A 27,802-nucleotide genomic window follows, 5' to 3' on the forward strand; every position below is an offset into this window, starting at 1 on the left:
GTAATGGAAAACAGACTTACGATGTGCCTGGAATGTTGAGATCCAGTATTTATTTATATAGTAAATTGCCAGGGACCCATATTATTAGGTTATTTAAACCTCACCTTTTCCCAAATAATGAAAAACTGCTGCGCACTCAATAAGGAAGAAAAGTCCTTTATGTGAGGGCCTTTATGACCGGTATTGGTAGGTGTAAAGTGGCACAATAGGAGGAGGGGAATTGTACCATTTTGTTTTGCTTTTCTTTGTATAAGCTGTTTTTTGTTCTATTTCCCGTGTTTGGATTCTTGCTTCTTTTTTCCCCTCTCATTTAAGCCCCTTTTCCATTAGTACCTACTCTGATCAACTGGGCACGGTTTGCCATGGTTTTCAGGGTTTTCCATGAGGTCATAGTACCTGATACCAAATACTTTTTTTCAGTACTTGCTCCCCCGGTGTTCCAAGCGATCCAAACGGGTACTAAAATGTGACGTCTTTGGTCTGCGTGCCACCGATTGACTGGTCAGTTGCATCATTCCATGAGTCGGGAGAGCGTCTTGTTCACAAAAATTAAAACCGCCATTTTTGAAACCCAGTAACGACACATGCTTACTGGTTGCTATAGAGATATACTCCAGTAAGAAATGAACCCCCTTCCCAGAACAGAAAGCCAGGGTTAACCATGAAGTTATCAGGATAACAGAAGATCTTTCTGTTGTGTACAGGCCTCTTGGTTCAACAGGTGGTTACACACAAACAGTGCAGCAAAGGCAGTAAACATGGAGGAGCATAAAGAAACAACAACTAATGTAAACAATGCTGGATTTAAAATATGTGCAGTATTTTTCAGATTAACGTTTGCAAATGTTTCCAAACAGAAAGAAAATCTGACATGCTTTTTGTACCATAATCGGCAGAATTTGGCAAATGGTGCTCAATAACTTCACTTTAAGCGAATAGTTAAACAAATTGGCCTACTAGTTCTTTTATGATTATAAAGGTTATCTTAATGTGGTGTACAGGGCTTTGCTGTTGTTAAATTAATATATTCAGGAGTTTTAATTTTGAGTGGTATTAAATGACATTATAATGATCATTATTATTGTAGTAGTAGTAGCCTTGTGAAAGGCAGAGGGAGGTTGTAGCAGTAAGTCCAATGACTAAATTGAGGCTAAAGAAAATATTAATGATGCCAGGATTTTATTTATTTTATTTTTTTCCCAGGCCTTCACCCCCAGCCAAGCAATTTTTGTACACTCCTTAATTAAGAATTGATTTTGCCATTTTGTTCGCAGTCTTTTAGATCGTTTCCAATTATTTCCCTATAAATGATTATTGAATTCCAAATGCATTATGATATCATTCCCTTATTTGTTCCAAGTCTCCACTATTATCAGTAGGACCGTTGCCCAGAGGGACAGAACTGTTGACCTTTTACTTCCTTTATTGGCTACAACTGCTGGCAAAGACAAAGACAGAGCTCACGCCTGACGGTAAACAAAGCAGTACTGCTTCGGTTGTTCTTTTTGAAGTCCAAATGTTTGCTGAGAGTCAACAGCCAACTGCCTCGAAGCGGCAAACCTGACAAATGACTCAGACAAACTGTGTCATGTTTCCACTTGGAATGAGTAATGAGAACAGTTTTGTGGTCAAGCCTTTTGGTCATGGTCATCGAAGTTCTTACCTGAGCACGCTGAAGTGAGTTTGGGTCTGACGAGGTGAAGTGGAGCCTGAAACATAATATAGTCATCTGATATGCTTTTAAATCCTATTGCTCTGCTTGTCAAATCATGTAAGGAAATGAGTCCTCACATCGGTTTAACTACGGGGATTAATCGTGCACCGCACTCCCCCACCACCACTTTGACGTGTAAGTCATGAGGTGAATAGCCCAGTATGGATAGCCAATCCTTTGGATTTGATGGTGTAATTAGCAGATGAACTGTGATGCTAATACAGCATAGTCCAGACCTCACAAAGGCCTCTATTGTGCGATTGCATGACTCTAAATTACTTTCAACTTTCCTTTGTCACACCACAGAGTTGTTCACAGTCTTGACTGACATCGTCATCGACCCAGCAGATGAATAAGATGCTGTCGTGTGTCGTGGCCATGGGCAACTTTCACAGCACCAGTGTGCCTCACATATCTGGACTGCAAAATCAGAGGGAGGCCACAGGCACTGGAAAACAATTGAAAGGATTTTTCCCCTCACTGCTAATGTTTTCGGACAGTCATTAAACTTGGTTCTGTCAACTAAGCAGTCAAGAGCCCCAAGCAAGTAGGAACGTAAAATTCTTTCTCTCTTTTTGTGGTTCAGTCTTCCAGGCCACATTGTTGGTCTGTAATTGTGAGGATTTACTGATTAATCAGCACACCATATTAGTCTAAATGGGTCATCAGGGTAAAGTGTGGCGAGACTTTCAACACAGAAGCTCACAATAAACAGTTTGTAGTTTAGTGGACTGAAGGGGGAAAAATTACTATTAAAGTTTTATCATCATAAGAGTTTTCATGTCTCCAAATTTTCCTGTAGTTTCTGTATTGGGACTGTGTCAAGAGAGAGAAATTATGCCTTCTATCACACTGCGCTCTGACTGACGCACGGCTCATTATTGACGCTTTGCAAGTTTTTCAAGAACTGATCTCCCACCGTTCCCCGTCAGGCTTGAATAATTTCAGGCAAGGGCAAGTCTGTATCAGAGGGAATAAGGTGACCCTTACTCTCCTTTAAGCACTTATCTCCTCTGCCAGTTCTGCTTCACTCACTCGTTTGAAATGATAATTGCTACTTCCTGCATGGCAAAGCTGAGCAGTATGTACACTAATGTAAAAAGGGGGTTTGAATATTCCTCAGAGCCAATTCTAGCTTTGGATCAGACTGGAAGCGTTGTCACATCATGGTGTAATTTCAACACTCCGTGGATGTAGCATATTGGAATAAATGTCACAGAAAGACAATTCCAGTACGTAGCCTCATAGATGCCACTCAGGGATGTAAACTCACTGGGTTCCTGCATTTCAATGAATGCCTTTGACTCTGACACACAGACGTGATGGGATCATGGAAACGGAGCACGTACTGTAGTTAAACAATTAACACACATCTCGCTGGTAGCTTAAGGTCATGCAAAGCCAATTAAGGCACTTTCAGTACTCGGCCTGGTACCTGATTAACATAAGAGAAGGAGGTGTGGCACAAAGAACTGGATGAACTGCTGAGTGCATGTATAAGGATTTAAATGAACACCAACCAATCATGTTACACTGCAACACTTTGCTTCAGTCCTCTGGTAGTTCTGTTACTACTTTAAAACCTGTTTAGGGACAATTTACTGTGGGAAATACATCAGGCATGGTTGCGTCGCTTGACTTCTGGAGCTGTTTACATACACTAAAGACAAAGCTTGCAGTTTCACCAGACGCATCCAAAAAAGCAGGTTTCTGCTCTGCATCGTTTTAAAAAAAGTAGAGTTAGGTCTGTTTTGTTTTGCGTTTGCTATTGGTAGACCAGGTGCTTCACATCTGAAATGCTCTTAGGTAGGTTGAAGCTGTGCAGAGCGTGGAGCAAAACTAAAGATGAAAAACACACCAAAAGATCTTTTAAGTGTCTGGATGCTGACCTGGAGCCTCTTGCAGGTTTTCTGTGGTTTCTCATGCCATGAGACTGGTAGTTGGGGGAGACCTTCATGGACAACACTTATGTTGAGCCATCCTACTGAAACTAGATCAGATTGGTATCTAGCAAGTTGGGAAGTCAGATAAATACCTCCAAGCATTTCCTTTGTATGCGGGGTGGAGCACAGTGTGGGAGGCGGATACGATCGGGGACTGTTGCAACAATGTTTAAATGGTTGGTTTCTCTCAAAGTAAGATTGACATGAATATCAAGACTCAGTGGTTTTAAAGTTGTTCCTGATTAGATTATTCTACAAATAACCGGCGATCTATACATGCCTTCTTGGTCATAAACTGTCAGATACATTGGTACTGCTCTTTACCTCGAACAAGAGATGTCTGTCACAAATGCTTACTAGTCTTATTAATGCTGTCATTTATAATTTATTATGGTTAGGATTTTGCTGAACTCATTACCTCTGTGTGTTAATTGTCAAAGCAGATTAACAAATTGTGGACATTTGGATTTATTGGAGAAGCAGTATATTGCGCTTTCAGGCTTAGTAAATCCGCTTTGTCTGCTATGCTAAAAAGGAGCTTTGATCTAAATTCATTTCTATGCAGTGGCAGTTTGAACCATGAGTGAGCAAGTATTTTGGGGTTATGGAAAGTGACTGGGTTATGAACTGAAGATCAGGACTTGCTGTTTGGTCACAGGCAAATTTTCTTCACAGCGAATGCCTAATTTGCTTAGTTTTTCCAGTAATTTTATCATTTGAAAGTCATTAAAAATCCTTTTGTATCTGAATCCAGCAGGGACATACCACAGCAGGATGCATTACAGCCAGTCATCAACACAAAGATGATTCAGTGAATAATTAATAACTCATGCAGGGAAAAGTCATCTTCCTCATATCAATCTGGGATCGCACATATGAATAAGTAATTGAGTACTTAATTGAGTTTCAGTTCTCAGAGAGTTCCACATTAGTGTCTGATGATGTCTCTGTAATTCCCAGTACAGTGAACAGGTAGTGGATTACAGCTCACAAGACAGTATTGCTTCTTAGATTTCCCTCTTCTTTGTTTTTTCTAACTTTGTGTTTGTATCAAACTGCTTGGTCTGAAATCTGTGAAGCAATTTTTCGAGATATGGATGTCGATCATTTATGGATATTTGCATGAAGGAAATGGAAAAAGTTATAGTAAATGAACAGGTCCTGATAAGCAGTCATATCTGATTTTTGAACCGTTTGTACAAATTTGGCTCTTTCAGAGGAAGTTTGCCTTTAGGCACCAGGATTCCCAGTTTGCAGCTGCTCCATATTAAAGACCAAAACATTGGAGCATGCATAAAGGTTTTCATTTCATTCCAGGTTAAAATCTCTTCTGTGTGCTGACACAGAGGTCTCCATTTGGTTTCAGAGCCAAGAAAAAAAAAATTCATGTTACCTGCAGGCTAGAAATTATATTGGAGAGACAGTAGAACATTTTGTGTTCATGTTTTTCTTTTTCTCTTTTACCTTCTGTTGAATAAATAAGTGAAAGCAGAGAGGAAGCCTCCTTATTGATGGCCTTCATTGATGCACTTTTGTATTTATATTTTATTACTTTATGCTTTTGAGAATATTTACTTTCAGTCCACTTTCAGTTCCCTGATCTAGAGGAAGCTCCTTTCAAGAAGCAAAGACAAAAATATTTTGATGGAAAAATGTTTTTTTTTTCTTTGTTTTTTTTCAAAGCCTGCATTGTTGAGTTATGAGGAGGTTGTCCATATAGAAACCACTCAAAGGCTTCTGAGAGAGGATATCCTGAAGATTTCTCTGATAGAAGTAGCTAGGAAGGAGAGAAGCCAATTTAGCACTACTGTAGAGGCACTCAAGACTTTAGCCAAATTTTAGTGTGGACTTCCTGTTTTTAAAAGTCCACAGACCTCGTTTAAGTATTTTATCAGCATGGTGATGATGAGAACCCTTTTTGAGATGGGTTGAATTTGTGTAAGATAATACGCTTGTCTCCCTTTTTTCTTTTTTGGTTTTTAATAAAAAATAATTGTAGCTTAAGAGTGATATCTACATGCGAGTTTGCAGGCTACTGTAGTTTGCAATTAATGACATCATCACGGTTGTCTACACATCTCTGTTGTCTGACATCTTTATCCCTGAGCTCCCTCATCCAGACATGCTGACTCATACTTAACCGTCATGTAAACTCACAGAGTCACTGTGATGATGAATTGACTATGTGCTCTGCCAGCTTAGCAAACAATTGGTGCTGTCTCAACTGCTGCACGGGGTGCTTATGGTTTATTTTTAACCCAGTCGTGATTTATTTAGCGCACTCCGTTCTTGGTGTGGGAGCAGTCTGCTCACCTGAAAGTTTTCCTTCTACTACCCACAGTCCCATTCCCTGGTGGACAGAGTAAGCGTTAACGTTTCACCTAATGTTCCTGCAAAGTAGAGCATGCAATGTTTTACCTCACGGATATTTGAAAAGTAGTTCACCTTTTAGCCCTGATTCATTAAGATTCAGAAAGGTTAAAGTTAGTTTAACCTACTAACTATTTATCTGATGATGTGTTCTTTAAAAATAAAGTAAACATTGCCGGTATATCTAGCAAGGTGGGTTGAAGAAATGATTTGGAGTCCATGCCATTGATTTGGGTGAGGAAAAAAATGTACCTCCCTCAACGATTTTAACTGCTTGATTTTTGCAATAATTATGCATTGCCCGCCCAAGAAAGCAAGCTGCTAGTCTGAGTTATGATGACAGACACAGCAAGGAGTCTCTGCCTTGTCAGTCGTCTACTGAGGCCTTCTTTGCCCAAGATAATGGCTCCATAAATCTTTTGTAAATAGTGATCTAAACCCAAGAGGCCACATTAAACATTAATGTTAACATTTATTTGATTTAAACATTGTTGTCCTTTTTTGTTACTGGAAGAAGTCATTACATCGTTTTGGATACAGTTCCCCAAAGTCACCCTTAAATCTGGCCTGACGGACACAGATAAGATTTGATGGCAACTGTGCAATTAAAAATGCTTTTATAGTTCCCTTTCACTTAGATGTGCTCATGATACTGTTAATGGATTGGACCGCAGCCTAATCTACCCTCATGTCAAACTCAGTCATACTGCTCTCATCACAAGGTCCTGCCTGGCTGCTGATTATCTCCATAAGTGCCTCATTTTGTGCCAAAGACCAAATGTGAGACAAGTCACTTTGCAGAGAAGAGTTATTGAGAATTCGTAGTCTAGCACAAAGCCCAGTCTTTTAATCAAAAGCTAGCCAAATGGTTAGCATTCATGCTGCTACTTTTCCAATGAACTCGACATGACCTGACGGAGTGTATCGCCCAATGTGTCTGTCACATCCTTTCGCCATATGAACAGATGCAGGTATTAATAGGGAGCCTCAAGGGAGGTTCAGAAGGTTAATGAATCTGTAGCTTTAAGCAATATGGCACCAGATTCACCCTTCACAGATACAAGGAGCAGCAGACCCTCGCCTGCATGAGCAGATGGGTCCAGTGGCGTTGAGTATAGTTGCTCACTTTTACTGTAACAGCTCCGGTTGAATAGAATTCTAATCCTATAAATCCTATAATTGTTACCTCTAATTAGATCACTTTCTTTGGTCGAGCACTTGCTGTCAAATATGATTTAATGCTTATTAATATTTAGTACTTTTTTCATTCAGACTCTCGTTGCATTGCTTTTCAGACTGGATTAGGACACTGCATGATTACTTTGACTAAAAAGCATTTACATATGATGGGGTGTTTTAAAATCTGAAAGAAAACAGGATGAGTGCAGTATTACATCAGTTTACTTGGCCTTCATGCCCTTGTTAAGGCTGAACAGATCTGCCTGAGGCCTGCAGTGTGTCCATCTACTGCTCCTCAGGCACCGGGCCCAGTTATATGAACATTTATGAGTCATCATGCGTCTTGGATTCCCCAGATACCTTCCTATTCGGGTGTATGGACCTCTTGCTATTGGCATAGTTTTGTCAAAAAAGACAAAACAAACTTTTTTTTTTTTTTTTTTTTTTTTTTTTGAGGCCAATATTTCTGTGAGGAGGCAGTAAGTAAACTGACTGAAAACTGAAAGTAAATGTGTTTTTGTTTTTTGGTTTTTTTGCTTAATTCTTTGGTAGAAGTCACGACTAGGTGTGTTTGTGATAGGTCTGAATGTTTTTGCTGTAATTAACCAAACACGATTGTGTAAAATGTGTTCTGAGCCAATTAAATTAGAACCAAATTACTTATGACCTCTTATTTGGTGCCCACTAAAATTTGGGTGAAATTTTTGGTGGGCATTAGCTACATTTTTGAGGTGGTAAAAGGTCAATTTAAGTGTGTTGAGATATTTCTTCATGCATTACTGCCCTAAAGAGTTTGCTAAAAAGCTTCCTAATTCATCAGAGTGGCAGGAAACCCTTCTAACAGCACGCCTCTCTTTTCATTAAAATTTAAAAGACTTGCAGTTACATAAGGATGTGCCCTGGGAATATGGAGACCTGAGGTGTGCAAGAGATGCTGGGCTGCCATGCTTGTTGTCCCAGCAGGCATGAGGGGGACCACCGGAGGCAAAAGGAAATGTTAGAGTACCGTGGGTGGATGTTTCAGCCTACAGTGACTCAGCTAGCTTCAGTGGAGCAGCAAGAACCACAGCAGGCCTGCCAGTGAAGTGAAGAGTGACATAGACCTATTAGTTGGGTGCTGCAGACCCCGGGGAGGGGAGACCAGGGTGTGACACTGAGATACAGATGCATTCAAGTCAGCTCCCCACTCTTCAGACTGGGCAGGTAGCAGAGTATGTTAAAAAGTATGTTCAGGCTGCTCAAAAGTTTAAAATGGTACTTTCCAGCTGGGCCCTGCCTCCGCAGATGCCCAGGAGCTACTTATTGTCCCACGCTCATCTTGGTCTGCTGTATTTATTGGCTGTCATAAATATTTGCATGAGGTCTTCAGGGAGTTCCTTCAATGATGCAAGAGACGCCATGTGCTCTGCAGTGTTTACTTTCTAAACCTAACCACCTCTGTGGGTTCTTCAGGGAGGCATCTAGCACTGCCGGGCAATAAGGAGTAGGGACTTATGTTATATCAAACACGAGGGCTTTACTGAGTTCACTGAACGGAGGCATCTGTACTCCGGTCAGGATATTGGTGAATTCATAAGAATCAAGTAATAGTTTGCACTCTGGTTTAGGTTTGAAAACACTGGAAAATATATGATCTACAGCTGTTTGGAGTGTACAACAGGCATGCAGTATTGCTGTAAGGAGTCAGTAAGGCCATCACTTGGACCGAGATTGAAATATATTGCAAGCGTGCATACCCCACCTCAGACAGGGTTGTAATAACTTTGGTGATCCCCTAGACTTTCAACTCGCATCATCACTGGGTCAAAATTTCTGAAAAGATCATTTGTTTCGGCCATAGCGCTTCTATTTTTTGTGTTAATTTGAAATTGCAGCATACTGTATACAAAACTAACATGGTTATTTTGATTTAACAAGTTAAACCAAACAGGATGAATCACTGAGTATGCTTTATAATTTAATACCTCTTTAATACTTCTCCAGGCTTACAAAAACAGTCTAGGCTCTTAGTTTTTTTTCACAGCACTTATTGATTCAGTATCTGTGCTCTCATGACATTGCTTTTGGTGAAAGAAAGGATTTGTTTTCAGTGGAAAAACTCATGAAAAGGTGCCACCCGTGTTCAGTTTCAAATGGTAAACAAGCAAAGTTTCAACTAGATAGTAAACTGAGAGAGAGCTTAAAAGCCATCTTCCTCAGGTGTTGTTGGAGACCAACATGAAAGTGCTAATCACAAATCACAAATATCCTTTCTTCTATTAGGTTGGCGTCCACATTCTGGACAGGTGGCTTCGGTCGATGGTTAAGTGTTAGTTTTGTCTGACGCAGCGATCATAAAGCTGCTCATTTCCTGCTTTAAAGTATTGCACTGGTCATTTACTTAATTTCTACCTTGCTCATATACAATTTTATTTCACAGGAAAAGAGGGGCTTTTTTCGTGGCTACAGCTCCGGTTCATCATAACCTCTTTGAACTAGCAGGCCGTAATTAATAAAAATAGACCATGACTATAATAGACCACTGTTTCTGTCACTGGCTAGCAAAGGCAGAAATGTTTCAACGCCTAGTTGCAATAAACGTGACCTCAAAGGAAACATAATGCATCTTCATATTTGAAGGTTTGGGCTCGTGTTAACAATTTGTGTTTTCCTCAAACAAGCAAAAATAAATTATGACAGGTTTGATAGCTGTTGATGTTGTTTCAAAAAACTCAGAGGGTTGAAACAAATGGGCTGGTGCTTACTTTAAGTGCTTTTCAATAAAACTGACAGCCCACTAAACACAAAAATACCAGTATAGATTTACATAACATGCTTCTGATCTGTATACTCACACAAAGCAAATAAAAGCTGTTCATTGCACCTTCTTGTGACAAATTACCGGGCTGTCTTGGGAGTCACTGTTCTTTCTTTTATTTCCCCACATAGCCACAAAATTGGAGCCAGACTCCCGTATTATCTTCTAGGGGGATCTCTCACCGATTTGTTGACAGCATAATTAAATACAGAGATTAAAAAAAAAAAAATCTAGTAGGCGTTTCGTCTTTCAAACAGCAAATTGGATATTCACTTAGGCTTAAGTTTGTGAAACCCTTCAAGCTACCAGATGATGAGTATTTTCATTTTAGCTGGTTAGAGCGCTGAATGATCTGTTTTGCTGAGTTTTCTTTGTGGTGGAAAAAAAACTAAAACAAAAGGTTGTTTGTTCACTATTGAAAGCTGAGGGGCGGATGGGTGAGGAAGGTCATTTTTGGGTGATGCCGTTGTTGCTGGCAAAACTAATGAAGACTCCTCTCAAATAACAGCTGTTTGAATTAAAATCCACACCATCCTCTAGAATGAGCCCCTGCTTGAATGTATTAGTCCTTTTGCGTTTGTAGTTTATGGTTATAGCGTCAGAAGCTGGATAAGGATCTGTTATTCCAGCTTGTGTTTCATCTTTTCTTTTCTTTTCCTTTTTTTTTTTTTTTTTTTTTATACTGTTGTTGGAACACACATAAAGAAAAAACTTCTCTCTCTCCTCTCCACAGATCCAAGATGACTTTAACTAAGTGGAGACTGGTTGGAGCTTAGCACTGATCCACCGCAGAGCACTATGAGAAGATGAAATCCAGCAGCCTTTAATCCAGAAAGGATTCCCCTTCTCTAGACTAAGGGGCTACAAACTGTATGTAAAGACCACTGGGAATACAAGACTCGAATCAAGGACACGATCCACCCCCCTCTGACTTGCAGGAAGATGGGAGTGAGAAAATAACGCTTTGTGGCATCAATAGGAGTTTAATGTGTTCCAAGGAATCTTAAAACAAACCGTGTACATCCGTGTTCGTCTTAGACAAGCAGGCAACCATGTGGAGATTAACTGGGACTGTCCACTGTCTTCCTGCTGCTGCACTGCTATTGGCTAGCTTTCTCCAGCCAGTGATCGCCACTGAGGAAGATGTCACACCTCGCATCAGTTTCCCATACAGTAAGTGTAATTTTTTTCACTGATGACCAGTTGTGGCTTAACACTGTGGCTGTGAGTGAGTTTTGGCATTATTTCTCCAAAATCTGAAGCTCTGTGCATGTCATCGTGATGGTTTCCTTTTTACATCCTTTCATAAAGAAAACTACAATAACCAAATGTAAAGAGAAATTTTTAATATTACATGCAAATGACCCTGTCTTAAAAGCCTTTTTCTTAGAATGCTGGAAGTGGAAAAATAAAATGCAAATGCCACAACAATAAAGTATAAATATAATATTGCTCGTCTCGGTTTGCAAATCAAGCAAATAAAACAAGAACAGAATTAAAGAGAGGACTCGTTTCAGCACTGTAAACTCAGGACAGTGCTTCTTTTTTTTCTTTTTTATTTGCTCCTACTTCATTACCGAGGTTTTATTATCCTCATTTTCAGCTCTATATTTTTATGCTTGTACTTCATTAGGGTAGCTATGCATGATTCAGTTCAAATTAACCCTGATTTATCTTATTCTGGGGGCTTGGTGCAGCTTCTCATTCTTTGTTTACTTCAGCTTTTTTCTGATTGCACCTCTGAAAGAGCAGGTGAGTGTTGCTTCTGTGCTCACAGAGTTGGTGAGCACATGTGAACTATAGTCTTAGTTTACTGTTCTTAGCTGACAGAAGTGGCACCCTGTGTTGGCTTCTGCTGCTTCAAGGTTCAACATGTTAATATTCAGAGATGCTCTTCTACATGTCTTTGTTGTAAAAAGCCATTGCTTGAGTTAATGTGGCCTTCCTGACAGCTGGAATCGGGCCTTTCTTCTTTGACCTATGGCATCAACAAGGCATTTTCACACAGACTGGCACTCATTGGGAACCAGCCAGTGAGTGCCAGAAATCTGCCCCATTAGTTGCAATTTCAGCAGATGATAAGCCTGTCTGAACTTAAGGACACAAAAATATTAATGTGAATCTTAAGTTGAAAATGCACAGCTGTTTCTACTAAAAACATTATGTGCTGAATATGTAACCGACATAACAGTAGTAAATAAAGGGTGCAGGGCCAGTTTTTCACAGTGTAACATAATAATAAATATCAGTGATGAGCAAAAACAACATACACAGCTGCAACAAGTCTGCAGGGAAAGAGCAGTGTGTGCATAGATGCATGTAAGAAACCACAAGTGACTACAGGCCCAGCCCAGAAACACATATGCCAACTTAAGGACAACCGCACTATAAACATCTCTGCATAGATACATGAAATTACAAGTTTTGTTCCCTTAGGGGTTTTTTTCATATTAGATGTCACTTCACACAAAATTTACTGTCTCTCTTGTGTTTTGTTTTCTTTTTTCCTCTTGGGCCTTGACAGAAAGACTGGGGGAAAATATGCATAACACGTGACTCTGCAGAGTGAAGAGCAAATGAAGTGCAACAATTTGGGGCCCAGTAGCTGCTGTGTAGCACATACAGTCTGGCTTCATACCTTCAAAGGCACTTGGTTGCTCTGCGCTTTTTGCTTCTAATTGACCTTTTGCTAATGTGCGACTGAGTGAAACAATTTATGATACAAATATAAACTTAATGCGTCTCCTGGCAAAATCCGCTGATTGAATGGGAGACCTTTTTGCACCCGACTTCATCATTGTATGTAATTACTCCGCACACACTGCCACACTTCCTATTATAATAACTGTGGATTAAGCTTCCATAATTTAAACACATGCCGCTGTTTTTCTGTATTTGCTCAGCCGACAGCTTTTTGGTAATTGATTGATGCATTATGGAAGCTTGTGACAAATGAGGTAGCTGTTTGGATGTGGCTCACAGGGGAAATTGACTGATTTTTTTTTTTTTTTTTTTTTTTCCCCCTCCTCTCAGGAAAGTCTCACTAAACACATTTCAACATCCTGAATTAGAGCTGTTGAAACGTGCAGTTTTACATGGCCAACAAGATGCTCCTTAAAATAAGCTTCTCGCTTCATTCGCTCATCTGTCTGTTGTCATCCAGGCAAATAGTTTAGTCAAACATTAACTATAGCATAAGTTCATAAAGGTTTAGAGGTATATTGGCTCTTTTAAGCACCACCTGCCTGAATTTGAAGCCCCCCCCCCGAAGGTTTGTTTCCTTTCCTCTTTAGCCACTTTAGTGAGCCGTCATCCTGTGATTCACATGCACCACCTCATATCTCTCATACCCAAGAACAACCTTTCACATCCTTGAGCCATTTAGCTTATTTCTCTAAGAGCTGAATAGACTAAATTGGCCCAAGGCTGGTTCCCAGCAAGTGAGTGTTTTGCAAACCACTGATGTTTCTTTCTTCCCCCCTACTTTGCCTCACTCTACGCAGCATTCATCATCTTAAATTCATGTATTTTGACATGAGCGATGAGTGATTGAGGTTGTCAGCTGGAGAGCATAAGTAGTAGTGTGAGAAAACTGCTTTTCAACTGACAATTTGGTGTAGAAAGTCTTATTTAAAAGTCACTGGCACTGATTATAAGCTGTTTAATGAGACAACAGCTTTGCACAAACACTAGCATGCTTCATATATAAACTAGCTTTGGTTTGACCTCCACCACTGCTGCAAAACATGTAAAGCAGGTCACCTCTTTAAATCTCCGTTTCTGATTGGCATTGTCTGTAAGAAAAGGGGGACCCGGCCTGTTTTCTGGAGAGAGCACCCTTGCCCTCCTCCTTGAAAAGCGTCCCTCTTCCTTTTTGTCCTCCTTCCCTCTCTCCTCGCTCCTTCCTTCTCTCCTAATGAGCAAGCTAATCTCTCATGTGTAGTGAGTAGGGGTTTTTGTGGTTGCTGCGAAGGGAGAGCTTGTCTGTTTTTCATTATGGTTCTTGAGCAGAGGCAGAGCAGCACAAAAGATCATGGGACTTGGAGCTGTAAGCAATGGTTAGGCATACAGCATGTATCCCTGTTAGTTATCAGAAGCTTCTCAGACAGTACTTTCTGAAGAGGTACACTGAAGAGATGGATTATTTTTGTTCTTCAAATTTGTTTTCTTTTCAGTTTAATCAAGGAGACATTCGAGTTCAGACTTGAGTACATTGACTACAGTGTTTGTCACACACATAGTTGGGTGGCTTGCCCAAGTATAATTCTATTTTGCAATCTTTCTGTCTTCTCCCACCCCCCACCCCCCCTTCCACTGACACAGTCTCTTCAGTACCGGACAAACTCCTCACTTTTATTTTTGGAAAGTCATCACTAACCAGCTAGGCCCACTGTCCAACATACTCTCAAGTTGACCATTATGGATTGTAGATGAGAAGGGTAGTATATCCAAAACCTTCAGCAGATGGAGAACTACTTCAACTGACAGTAGCCCCTTTTCCATTAGTACCTATTCGGATCGACTCGCCATGGTTTTCAAGGTTTTCCAATAGGTAATAGTACCCGGTACAAGGCGCTACAATAGTACCTACTTAACTGGACAGGTACTAAAATGTGATGTCGTAAGACTGCATGCCACCACTTGACTGGTCAGTGGAGTCACTCAATGAGTCATGAGAGCATCTTGTTCTCCATTCACCCCTCCATCCATTTTCTGCCACTTCTCTGCTTAGAGTGCCACCTCTGAAAGCAGAGTTGCCTGGACCTCCCTCTCCCCGGCCACCTCCTCTAGATCTTCCAAGGGACACAGAGGCTTTCCTAGACCACAAAGAGATGTAACCCCCCCCCCACCACCACCAGGGTGTCCTGGGCCTCTCGCCAGTAGGACTCACCCAAACCACATCAGCTGGCTTCTTTCAATGTAGAGGGGTAGCAGAAATACTCTGAGCCCCTCCCAAAAGACCAAGCGCTTCACCCTTTCCACTAGTACCTACTCGACTTAACTGTACGGGCTTTCGGTTGTTTCCCATTACAACTGAGTACTAATGTGTGTGTGGAGTCGTTATAGCAAAGTGGCCGAACATCCCATGACATCATTTGTATGCGACACAAACAACACAACAAGGGAGATTGTTGAGGTGATGGTATTTGATGGTATTCTGCTGCTCGGTGTATGGCTTTTTGTTAGACTGAAGGGCCGGGGGGGGTTATATAGCCATCTCCTTCATAGCTCCTTTACCACAACACCCTCCAAAGGAAGGTCATTTCAGCCGCTTGCAACCACAGCTCATGGTTATAGATTAAAGTCGTAACGTAGATTGACTGATAAGTCAGCGGCTTTGCTGTCGCACTCAGCTCTCTTTACCAAAACAGACTGATATAGCATCCACATCACTACCAAATCCATGCCAATGTTTGCATTTACTGCTTTACTCTACTCTGTCGTAAAGAAGTCCCCAGGATACTTGAATTGCTACCCTTGGAGTAGCAATCTGCCTTGACCAGGAGTGGGCACATCAACTTCTGGCACCAGACTTGTTGATGCTAATTCTCATTCCTGTTTTTTCACACTCGGATTCAGTGCATGCTAAGGTCACCTACTGATGAATCCAGAAGAAATCATCCGCAAAAGGCAGAGGTAATCCTGAGGTCACCAAGCTGGTAACCATCTGTTGCTTGGCTCTGCCTAGAAAGCCTGTCCATAAAGGTTATGAACCAAGTCGGTAACAAAAGTATATGGTATCTTAAGATTGTGTAGTTGTGCTTGCTTTTTATGTCCATGTGTGCCCACACACTCCCTGTACCCCTACCGCCACCACAGTCTAATTATTTGGGTAACTAAATTGAATATCATCGTTTTAGTGCTGTTAATCATCTTCCTCTTGAATCAATAATTTGACCTTAAAGAAATATGGTTAGAGATGCTTGAAATGATTGCCTCATAGCAGTGTCTGTCTGTTAGGGATAACGCGACAGCAGAGAAAACATTGTAGCCTTACTCACACTGAAGGAAAAAGATGCTTTTACATTTGAGTGGATTTTTGTACAGATTGAACAAGCTCCCTAAATGCCAGATAATCGTGTTCTACATTAAACACAGTACTTTAGTGGTGCGTTTTAATGTGATTAGGTGGTGATCGCCTCCCTCCACCCATTTCTTTGTTCCCTTTTTATTAGTGCTTTTTAGCTTCTAGTTGGTTTAAGGCACAAGACACAACCCAGATGAGTTCAAATCAATTCTTGCTGCTATACTTAAATCTAATGTATAAGTTTCCTATAATTCCTGAATTTTTTTTTTTACCTACAACGGAAAGATCTGCTTTTACTGTGATAATGTTAAGAGGGAATCTGGAAGAAAGGTTCTAAAACATAATCCAGCTCTGGACACAAGTAGCATCTAGAGAGTCTGTCAGTTACTGTTTCTATCATTAGTGTTTTCATGTGCAGCAGTATAGACTGTGTAAAACAAAGGGGACAGATCAGATCAGCTTTAACACTTTTAGAGGAGCAAATGAAAATGCCCATTTAAGCCAAGCTACAGAGCATGCTGTGTATGCTCTGTGTACACAGTGTCCTTTCTTGTGTACGTTTGGTTTATGTTAGGCGAATATTGTCCGCTTTCTCTCATGCATGCTAATCCACTGACCTTGGCAGTGTGTGGATCGTGGTTCAAAAACAGAGGAGGGGCAGCAAGAAGCGATGGGGGTGGGGGGCTGGGGGTGGTTGTTCAGAGCAAAGGCTGGTGAGGTTTTAGACATGCTCCGATGGCCACCTAAAACCCAGCAAGGACACGCCCACTGATCCTGAAAGAAAAGCGGTCTGTGGCTTCCAGCAGAGGTGGCACTCACAAGTGCCTGCATACAAAAACCATAACAGCCACAACAATGGAAGATAATTGCAGCACATCAGCCCTGTCTCTTTCAGATGTTTTAATGGACTCATCACTCGCACGGTCCAGAGAATGTACAGAGAAGTTTAAACTTTGCAAATTTCGATTAGGAACATTTGATTTAAAGGAAATGGCAAGCAGCGCGAAATGATGGTCGTAGCAAATAATTTAGATGGACAGCGAGGAATGTGAGGTTAAAGAGTGTCATTAGGCAATTTTGGATCGCTGTGCTGGAGTGTACATTTGGTTAGCCTAATCGCTATTAAAAAGTTAACAGCAGAGGTTCTGAGTTTTTCCGTTGCTATAACACAAAAAGGCTTTTTCTTGTTCGACTGTAACATGAAAAAGCTTTCATTTGGTTTCTGTGGCGCTGAATCTGCATTGTAGTGGACTTGTCTGAGAACAAATGGCTTTTGCACACATTTCTGTTGAAAAGGCATTCTTTCAAGAATTTATTTATTTCAAACAAGAATGACAAAACAAACAAAAAGAAAACCACTGGGGAAAAAAAGACGCCCAACAACAATTTACTGCTCATTGTCCATGCACGACAATTTGCAGTAAAAACAACTCATCCCATAGGAAAAAATGGACAGACACAGCAAACAGTCCTGAAAATAAAACACAAAGACTAAATGGCTTGAAACAAACGGGATGTCATTTGTCTGTATACATGTTCTGCTTATTAATGAAAGGTTTTACATCTTTTGCAAACACTTGAGTTTTTCATGAGTTTTTCTTCCTAAACAACCGTTCCAGCTATTTGGCATTTGAGAAATGAAATTAATTAATGCCATTCATTGTTTTCAAAATGTTTCTCTCAGGATTGCTACCAAGTAGAATGTAGACCCACCTTAAGGTAGGGCTGCACAATTAATTAAATCTTAATCTTGATCACAATTTCGACTTCCCAGAATTAAATTAACATAATCAAGTAATATTCAAAGTGATATTGCACCTCCCAAATCACCATGTAATGCCAATCCTGCACCGCATGGCTTGCGGTGTCTTACGAGTAACACTACGTTAAGGCAAGTGTTCACCAAAAATCAAAGGTCTTGCACAGCAGAGAGCTTGTCCTCTGAAGCAGATCATCTGTTTGGAAATGCTTTGGATTTAAGGCAAGTGATGTTAACCAAGAACAAATCTTATGCAACAAGTGCTATAGAGTTGTGTCTGCACGGAAAGCAACACAACTGACTTATTAAAACATGCCACAAACTGCAGTATGACGAATGCCTGAAGGCCATGAAATGTTTGGTTTACCAGAAATGACTTCAAATCGCAACTCCTTTAAACCTCCTGCATCACGAGGAGATCTACTTCTCTGCTGTTTACACTTGTGTGTCTGTAATGGTCTAACTGTACATAATGGCTCAGAGCAGGTTTGCCCTCCTCTAGCAGAGACCATGACTGTTTGACTTTCTATGGATTCTGCTGACGATGACTTCAAATTTGTGGAACTTCTGACTGTTCTGACATCTTTCCATTATTTTTTGTGCTTAATAGCCATTTGAATAGCAACACTTTTTTTTTTCCTCACTATTGAATTGCACACGTGTTCTGGTTGTTGGGGGTTTTTTTCCCCCTGGAAAAAAGTACTTTGAATAAATTGCGTTAAAACCTGGTGTCCATATGGTGATATGATTATATGCCAGAACTGATTCATATTACAGCACCAACATTTCAGAATGCAGTGCACTTTTTAAATTAAAAAAAAAAAGGGTGTCTACTCTTGCACTTTTCAGGAAACTCTTCAGGTTTTACCGTTCAGTTTAGGCTGTACTGAAATGGTTAAAAGCAGCCGTCTCATGTATCTTTCATTAGAAGTCTGAACTTTCCTGAGTTGCTTCCAGTATTTTAATGCACTCCATATGCATTTTACTCCTGGTATAGTGGACGTGTGTGGAAAAGAGACTCGCGTGTGTCCTCCAGTGTCTCACTGCATATCTTCTGTGTTTTATGTGATAAAGTCACTTTTTTCCTTTTTTTTTCCTCTTCTTTTCTTTTAATAGTTGGCTTTTTTTTCCCCTTCTTTGTTTTTTTTGTTTTGTTTTTTTTAAATCAGCCACATTATCAGTCTTTAGGTTGTGATGCTTTTGAACCATGGCAGGTCAATGTAACCCTTATGCTCAAGTGTGGAGACTAGTGCAGCTGATCTGAAAACTCACCAGGCTTCTGATATCAGCAGGGCTATAAGAAATAAACATGACGGTAGAAGAGCAAGAGGAAAAGCATGCAGCCCTTCATCCAAGGTGTGTCTGTGTGTGTGTCTGAAAAGCCATTGGTGTAAACCAGTGTGCTTGACCACTTCTCATCCTTGGTCACTATGTGGTGGATGAGTGGAGAGCATGAGACTCGGTGCGACTCCAGCCTGCTCTTCTCATCAAGAGCCTCTCCAGAGACACGCATGCACACACGTGCACACACCAGGTTGTGTTTATATGCTGGCGTAGCACTTTAAAAGACTTTCAGCACATGCCAGTCCTAAGTGTGTGTACTTTGTAAACTGAGAGCAGTTCCACTGGTGCCCATCAACATGTACTTTGATGGGATTCTAACTCCAGCAGAAACTAATCTGTAAGTGTTGCAAGCTAGCTAGATTTGGACATTTGTGCTATGGACTGGCATGACTTTTTGTTCCCCCCCCTATTCAAATCCAGATGGTTGGGACATAGTTATCAAGCAATTCAGTAAGCACTCTTGTCTATAGAAGGGAGTGTGAGTTGAATCTCTTTAGCACAAGCAAAAATGACGGTGGTTGGATTGATTACCATTACTTGTTGTTTGATTTTTTTAAAGAAGGGTGAATCATTATTTTATTTATTTTTTTACCCTCTGATTTTTCTTATTTCATTAAATATTTTAACAGCAATTACTTTGCCACAAATTTATGTGTAGCTATTCAGCTCCTCCAAATATTATTGCAATTCCCAAATTTTTCTCAGGACTTTTTTATCAAGCATCAGTTCAGGATGTTAACTCTTCAGTGCCTTCCTGAAACACCTGGCAAATTGGCCTTCCCATTAGCCTTTTTTGTGCTTTAGTGCTAGGCGATATGAAGCATTTATACCTGGTTCAAATCATATGAATCACATCACCCTGTTACAGCTTTAAAATCTGTAGAATAGAGGTGGGCTTAATTCCCTCAATCACTGATACTACTGCGAGAAAGTCTCAGTATTGAGCTCAGTGAATTCTTAAACTGATTCATCACACATTTTAGTTCTTGGCACATAAATACAGGGGTATGTGCATTTGTGCTACTGTTACATCTTGGCGCTACTTGTCTGCAATAGCAACTCTTAGCACTTGCGGAGATTTCACACCTATTGGAGTCTAAAACTAGTTTTCCCATCTGTTTCTTCAAATTATAGGAGCACTTGTTTTTGTTGAAGCATTACATTGCTATGATAAGTATTACTTTTTCCTGTTGACACAGAGTAGCTAATGGCCCACCACCCACTTGTGCCATACAGGACTTGAACCAAATGTGCCCTTGGAGCTAAAGCAAGCAGGCACACTGTAAACACTGCAGGAGTTTATTGTTAATATCTTAAATGTGGTGGTATTGCCCACCCCCACTAAAGAGGATGGAGGAGGAGTGTTTGAAAAGGCACCCCACACGACAAGCACAGGCACGTCTGCTTTGAATTGAGTGAGGGAAATGATGCCAAATATTTGTCTCCTCCTCTCTCCCTCTGAGTTTCAGGGTCTGTGTTTGAATAACTCACTCAGATACCTCATCATCAGGATTTTGTAAGCTTTCAGCTGTGATGGAACACTGCGCCACATCGCCTTGCTGGTCTGAGTGTTGGGCGGGCGCATGCCAGTTCTGAGTGCATCAGGATGACACCTAAGAGCCTTTAATTACAGGGTAGAGCATGCTGTCTCTGTCAGCTCCTCTGCTTTTAGAGCTATGCTGTGCTTTATGCACTGACCTCATCCTTGTTACATATGTGTTGGACAGATGTTTTCTTCTTCAGCTGGTGAAGGAAGCTTTTTCAAGAATTGCATGGCTTGTAGGCTACACACATTTCAAACAAACATTCTGCCGTTGCACGGTTTTCTGTTGCTGCTTTGATGTATTTATGCACCTGTAACCATATGGCACCATTAACACCTTTTTTTTTTTTTTTTTTTTTTTTTTTAAAAAAGCATAATCCTCACATGCAAACAAACACTGGACTTGCACACTGTCAGGCTCTGGTTATTATCTGCAAGGCCCAGCTGTCTCTCAGTATGACATGCACACACTCACACACACATTAAGACATGAACAGAACAGACAGCATATTCACTCACACATCTACAAGTGCAGCAAAGCCGTTATTCCAAACACCACAGTACATGTAAGCCTCATGGCCTGGCTTTGTGGATACTGTAGAGTTCAGTACTGTCAGCTTTATTTCCCATCCAGTAAAGTCAAATTTTCTTTTCTTTTTTTTCTGTGACTTTTCCTTTTAAAAGCAATATTTTCTAGACATCTCTTGCATAAAGATGCTGTTTACATACCTGCAAAATACACGTGACATGGAAGAAGTGCAGAAAGCAAATATCTCCCAGAATTGGCGTCACGTTTCTTTAACAGGAACAGAATCTACTCAAATAGCCCCAGTCATTTTTATTTTCCTGTGGTGCTTCCCAGTTAACACCCCTGCTCCTCTAACACACTTTGTCTCCTCATCAGAGGTCCGACTGTGCAGACAAACTGTTTCTGTGCTGACTTGGCGGGTAAACTACAGCAGTAGAGATCAGATCAGAGCCGCTCTGCTTTTAGTTGCCAGTAGTCACCGGCGATGAAATAACATCACTTCGCCTAAGCATCGGGAGCAGCGGGGCTGAGATGACCTTGAAGCGACTTCTGTCGGCTTCTGTCAGCTCCAGCATTGCTATCAAACCTTTTGTCAAATCATGTCAAACAGAGAGCCTTGAAGCTGTGCACTCTTGTGTAGCTTTATTTAGCTGAGGGCAGAGATAGTGTTTGTTTTGCTTTTCTTTTTTTTTTTTTCTTTAAATATATAAATTGGTGCCTTGCATGCAAGATAAGCCAAGCTCTGTCTGAGATTGATATCAGCTTTGTTACCCTCTCCTCCTTTTGGTTTTCTCATCCTAGCTGTAAGCGAGCCCCTTTGTCCCCATTGCCCCCTTGTGCCTTGTGACTTGGCTCATGCTGCTATAGTAAATCTGGGGCATGTTTACACTCAGTGTTCTGGCAGGCGTATACCTACCAAGCAGCCAATCAGTCACCCCACCCTAAAATTTCCCATTAAACCTTTTGAAAAAATTTATCCTGCTTCATTTTTTTTTCTCCCCCCCCAAATGTGATTCCTGCCAAAGTGCTACCATGAATAGTATTTCTCAGTAACACTGCGTCTGCAAGCTGGCACCCTGTGATGATATCTTAGTTACCTCGATGGTGAGTAAGCACCCACTGAACTTGCGCAGCTGTGATGTGAATAAAGGGATTCGGAGGAAAGTAAATCCTAGTGTATTCCTTTTATGTTTTTCTCAAGGTCTGGGTTCCTGTTAAAAGAACAGATGAACCTTTTTTAGAACTGAACTTCTGAAAGTTTATTTCTGAAAGTTGCATGAGAATGATTTTTCTCATGTGTGCATTATAAATATGACCTTCAGCCAGCTGCAGCACCACTTGGCTTACCACATAAAGGCTGTAAACAAGGAAATAAAAGGTAATGGACTGTATACAAAAAACGGACATATGTTGTGACCTCCACCAACTGGTGTGTGTGCTCTGCTGAAGCCTTGAGTTTATTATGTTATCATGCATGTTGTAACATTTTTTTTTTTTTCTTGAAGCCAGAAGTCACGTTTGAGTGAGAGGTAATCATGAAGTTATGAGCTAACACTAGCTAGCTTAGTTAGAAAAGTGCATCCACAGACTTGTGCATTAGTGCTAAGTAACTTAATTACATTTAACTACACAGTAAACTATGATATTTGTCTGATGCTTGCACTGAAAAAGCGCAAAGTCACACACATCAAAAAAGGTCACCTCCTAGTTTCTCCTAGCGCTAGAAACCCATCAAAGTAACAGGCAGCTAACGACTAGCACCACCCGTGGGGGTGGGTCAAAGCAGGCCAGCATATTTAAATCCTGGCAGACCAATGGGCTTTTGAAGCCAACTCAGAAGTGCCTGAAATCCATTACCCAATGAGGAACACGGTCAGACGCACCCCTCCTTGTGACATCCACTTTCTTGCAACCACAATGATGACATTAGAAGCATCATCTCAAGGGTTCAAAATTGGACTTTCGAAATCAGAGGTGATGTCACAATAGCTATGCATATAATATAGGTAAGTTGGGGGGGGTTTGTTGTTGTTGTTGTTTTTGACACATGAAATTTGATAAGGAGACCAAAAATGTTGGTTGTTTTGTTTTTTTTGTACATTTCTGCTTTAAAGTGGTACGTTTTTACACAGGAGTCCATCCCTTTGTTCTTTGACTATGCTCCAGTACTACTTGCCTTTTCAGCTTTTCCTCCAAGCAGACAAGCACTTATTGAAACCAGTAAACATTGCTCACATTGCAACATTCACATACACATCGCATTTTTAGGCTCGGTTGTGCCAACTGGAACTCATATCTATAGGCTTATATACATATTAGAATATATTAAATCCCCTCCATAAACACATTTAATATATGAAAAATAGGAGGATATGCGTTTGCATTGGCTGGCTTACAAATCTCTTCTTACATTCATGACGTATGTAGCCGCTCATTGTGTGCGCACAGAATTAGTTTGATTCCCTGACTCTCAAGCAAACGGTTCCGTAATCACAAAGCATCTGTTCGCTGAAATCCTCTGTGATCTGATTTCTTCCTGCCATCTCTAGCTCCAGTGAAATGAAGAAAATCACAGTGAATAAATACATTTAATACGCTTGCAAAATTGAATTCCACATAATTAATAACTGAGAGGTTATTAAGTCTCAGTGGAGACGAGACATTGGGCTCTTGGATGCTGTGTTAGTGCTGCATGCAGACCTTGTTCTTCTAACTGCACTCTCCATAACCATGGAGAATTCAGGCAAATCATCTTATTTGACTTCCATGTTGGAATTCAAAGAACCTGCTAACTAATTCAGCATGTTAACACCAGTAATAAAGCAGTTATATTGCTGGTAGGTGTGATGTGATGACCGTTGGCAGAGGTTGATGGCCTCACTTGGTGACAGCCAGCTGATTAAACAAGTGGGTGATGAATGGAACTGGAGCCTGGCTGTGAAATGACCTGCAGTTGCTGCTGCTGTCTGTGGATGCCCAGTGTTCTGCTGCAATCATGTCAAAACACACAAGTGATCTACTGCATCATAGAGCTCAGAAATCTCCCTCAAAAACCAGCCTCTGAAGGGAGGAGCTTTGGTTTTTCTTTCTGAAATCACTGCAGCTTGACACAACTTGGACATTTGTTACTACTTGACCTTCTGCTCTTATCAGAAATCCATCTTGAAGTGCTTTGAAAATAAGCGCTTTCCTCCGTCTGCATGTTTCTTCATAGTTCAACATCTCAATCCAGTCTTCCTGGTTACCACAACTCCCACTCAGTACCCCAACCTCAAACCCAACCTCCTGCTAAGTAGACTCATCCTGCTCTCAGAGTAAAAGTTTCATGACTTTGCCCTCCCCCTTGCTCATTATTCCATTGTCTGTCTAAGAGATTGTCACTGTGATTTATGTCAGGGAGTTTTAATATGCGGTGGAAAGGCTGTTTTTGGTTCTAGTGAATGTCCAAAACTCAGGGGAATCCTGACAATCACAATCTATGACATGTCCCCCCTGTTGAGAGGAGAGATGGCACTCCTTTGTCTGCAGGGTCTGCTGGGACTGAGTGTACCTCACTTTATGAGCATTTAAGGGTGTTTTAGCACATTTAATTTACCCTGAAATAAAACCAGTTTTTTGTTCTCTTTACAGGAAAAATTCAATTTCTCCCTGTCCAGAAGGACACCTGCATGACTATAGGAAATATGCTTTTATTATTATAATTATTTTGTATCCCCTCCCCATAATTTTAATGATGGGCCCTGGTCTCCATTGACTCCAGATGTCACAATGTTTTCAACAGAACGAGCACTGTAACGGCAGAAAGAGCCTAAACTTTGATTGTGGACAAGATGTGGCTTGTGCAGCTGGCTTTCACTCCCACAAGGGGAAGACTATCATCTGCCAAAGTGCCTTGAGTGTTAGATGAACCATTTGTTTGTGAGCATATTGAAAAGTTTAAGTCATGGGTTGTAGGGTTGTAAACATTTATTGCAGCTTTATCAGCTCCATTTGCATTGTGGGCCAATGCACCACCTGATAGTGTTGAGGGAAAACTTCTTGCTGGTGTCTTTTTGGTTCTGTCAGAAGTGTCTAAATTTGAATCCAGCTTACTGGTTATACATGTGGAAAAGGCTGTAAATGGTTTAACTGCAGCAAATATTAGTGTTTACGACCTCAGATTCGAGCCAGTAATCTTATTTGGACAAGCAAATGGAGTCCGTGACCTCCAGTGTTTTGGCTTGCAAAGGACACAGAGTGTGTTTTAATATGTTTGGAACGGGAGGCAAGAGATAAACATTTACTAAGATGGTCAAAAGCTGCAAAGAGTGGGATGCGTGTAGGCAGAGAATGCACTGATCTTATATTACATGCACTTGGTCAGCTTTTCTGAGCTGAGAAAACGAATGTCAAATATGGCGCAATAACATTAATCTACAAAACGATGGGCCCCACTTGATTGTGATTTGTCCAAACCCTGAAGGTCTTGAATAAAACGCTTTATTGGGTTTTGTTTTGCTTTTATATTTGGTCTGTTTGAGGTGTATTATACGGTTAGTCCAAGCGAAAAGTGACCAATTGTCAGACCTCCTGCTGCCTATAAAAGCTGGCTTCAAAAATGAATCCAATCCTCTTCACAGTAGAAAGCAGTAAAAAGCTTCTGATGCCACTATTGAGAACATTGAGTCCTCTGTGATGCTAAGGGAAATGCTATAAAAGGAGCAATGTGTACATCAAGTCTGTATTTAATCAGAAGAATCATTTGAAGCTGCAGGAAATCGAGCAACGTGGGGAAAAAGTAGCTCATTTGACTTCTGGCCCACTGCTTAAGAGATCTTTTTGAAGAAGCTGCAGAATCAGGGAGATTTAGATTAGTGTTGAGCAGAGGAAGCTTTTACCCCGCTGCCAGTAATGATTCGAACGAAATGGGGGTCGGCCAGCACAGAGAAGCGTAGACGTGGCTCAGTGGTGTGTGTCTTCTCATGGAGAAGCTGGTGGCTGCGACTAAAGAAGCGAAGAAGACAGTCGCCTCCAAGAGTGAGGCTCAAGGAAGACGAGTTTGATAAGAGTTCACACTGTGTGTCATAAAATTAATTTGACTGAAACTCGCAAGCAAGTGTTGGCTGTAGTTTTGGTTTGTGGTTCTTTATGTAACCTTGAGATTCTCATAGTTTTTTGGAGTGCTAAAACAGAAGTTCCAGTCAGCTTAAGGAACGGTTGTCTTCTGCTCATCTTAGGTTGGAATTTGAATGTCAGAGGCCTGCAGAAAAGAGGGATACATGTCATGGTGTTCTGCAGGGGTTGACAGACATTTCTGGGTTAAACGGGTGTCCATGATTAAGTGCTACTGAGTGCGTGCACTTAGAAGCCCCCCCCTCCTTAAAAATAAAATCAGATCAGGCATCTGTTTTTCTGTGCTTTGAGCATCAGGACATGTTCTGTACTAATCTGTTCCTTTCTGTTCTGCTGTGTGATAATAATCTGCTGTGTGTGTGTGTGTGTGTGTGTGTGTGTGTCGTCTTTTTCCAGATGCAAAGGAAAGATCAGCTAAGAGGTTCTCGGCAAACGGCGTCTTTAATTACACCTCTCTGCTGCTCAGCCAGGAAGACGACATGCTGTATGTGGGAGCCAGGGAGGCACTGTTCGCCCTCAGCCTCTCGGACATCAGCAAAATCAAGCTGCAGAAGAATGTGAGTGTGACAAAATGCCAAATGCCTCATCTAAGTCTAAATTGCATGTTTAAAACCCGAATTGCTGGTTCACCAGGCTCGCACATGTGAAAAATTTTGCTGGTAGATAGTTCAGGGAGAATTTCTAAAGCCCTGAATTACCACTTTATGGACTTGTCATTAATTTGAGCTGTTGGCCGATGGTGTTAAATAAATAAATCCTGGCAATTTTCACCATATTTACAGTTAAATTAAAGTAAAAAAAAAAAAGTTTGGAAACACCTGCTCAGTCGCTTTGTTTACTATTTAGACTTCTGTTCCTATGAATCGTGACTTTTCTCAGAGCAGCGACGCTCACAGTTTAGACGACTGCAGCGAGTCATAAAAACTTTGAGCGCAAACATAAACAGTTATGGTGATGTGCAGACGTCACAGTTTGTGCGAGCAGTGGCCAATGCATCAGACATAACCACAGCTTTATGCACACATTTGAGTTTCTGTTTTGTTTTATCTGCCACAGTTATTGTTTGACAGTGGGTGCCATTAAGGGAGTATGTCTTGTCGTTAGTCCTTAACCAGTCAGCGTACAATAACAGAATTCTTTTATAGACAAAGTCGGCCTCTCTCTAAGAGTAGATGAAATGATGTCACTAGTGTTTTCATTTGGATTTCAGCATAAAATCAAACTCTTCTCTAAAATCAGGTGAAAATAATATTTTAGCAACCAATCGAGGACGATCTCAAAAGCACTACGTGCATATCGAAGCCCATTTTAGTACAGTGGAAGTGGATATGCTCTCTAAAAATTGGCTCCGAATCCAGGGGTTTCCACTATCTATCACATGACTTATTTAGGGTTTCTTTCTCTGCTTCAGCTGACATGGGGCACTCCTGCTGGAAAAAGAGACGAGTGTAGCTTCAAAGGGAAGAACCTGGAGGTGAGAGACA

At 40.9% G+C, this 27,802-nt stretch overlaps 1 protein-coding gene across 2 annotated transcripts in view; it reads left to right on the top strand.

The window, feature by feature from the left end:
- sema4bb (sema domain, immunoglobulin domain (Ig), transmembrane domain (TM) and short cytoplasmic domain, (semaphorin) 4Bb) overlaps positions 1-27,802 on the top strand; it is a 61,434-nt gene that overhangs the window by 11,644 nt on the left and 21,988 nt on the right. For both annotated transcript variants that reach the window (XM_005447582.4, XM_005447581.4), the window contains exons 2-4: positions 10,737-11,176; positions 26,715-26,875; positions 27,730-27,792. In XM_005447582.4, the coding sequence (XP_005447639.1) occupies positions 11,056-11,176; positions 26,715-26,875; positions 27,730-27,792 (345 nt within the window). In that variant the 5' untranslated portion in view covers positions 10,737-11,055. The remainder of the gene's footprint in view (positions 1-10,736; positions 11,177-26,714; positions 26,876-27,729; positions 27,793-27,802) is intronic.

The sequence above is a fragment of the Oreochromis niloticus genome, linkage group LG1 (assembly GCF_001858045.2).
Source record: "Oreochromis niloticus isolate F11D_XX linkage group LG1, O_niloticus_UMD_NMBU, whole genome shotgun sequence".
NCBI classification, from domain to species: domain Eukaryota; kingdom Metazoa; phylum Chordata; class Actinopteri; order Cichliformes; family Cichlidae; genus Oreochromis; species Oreochromis niloticus.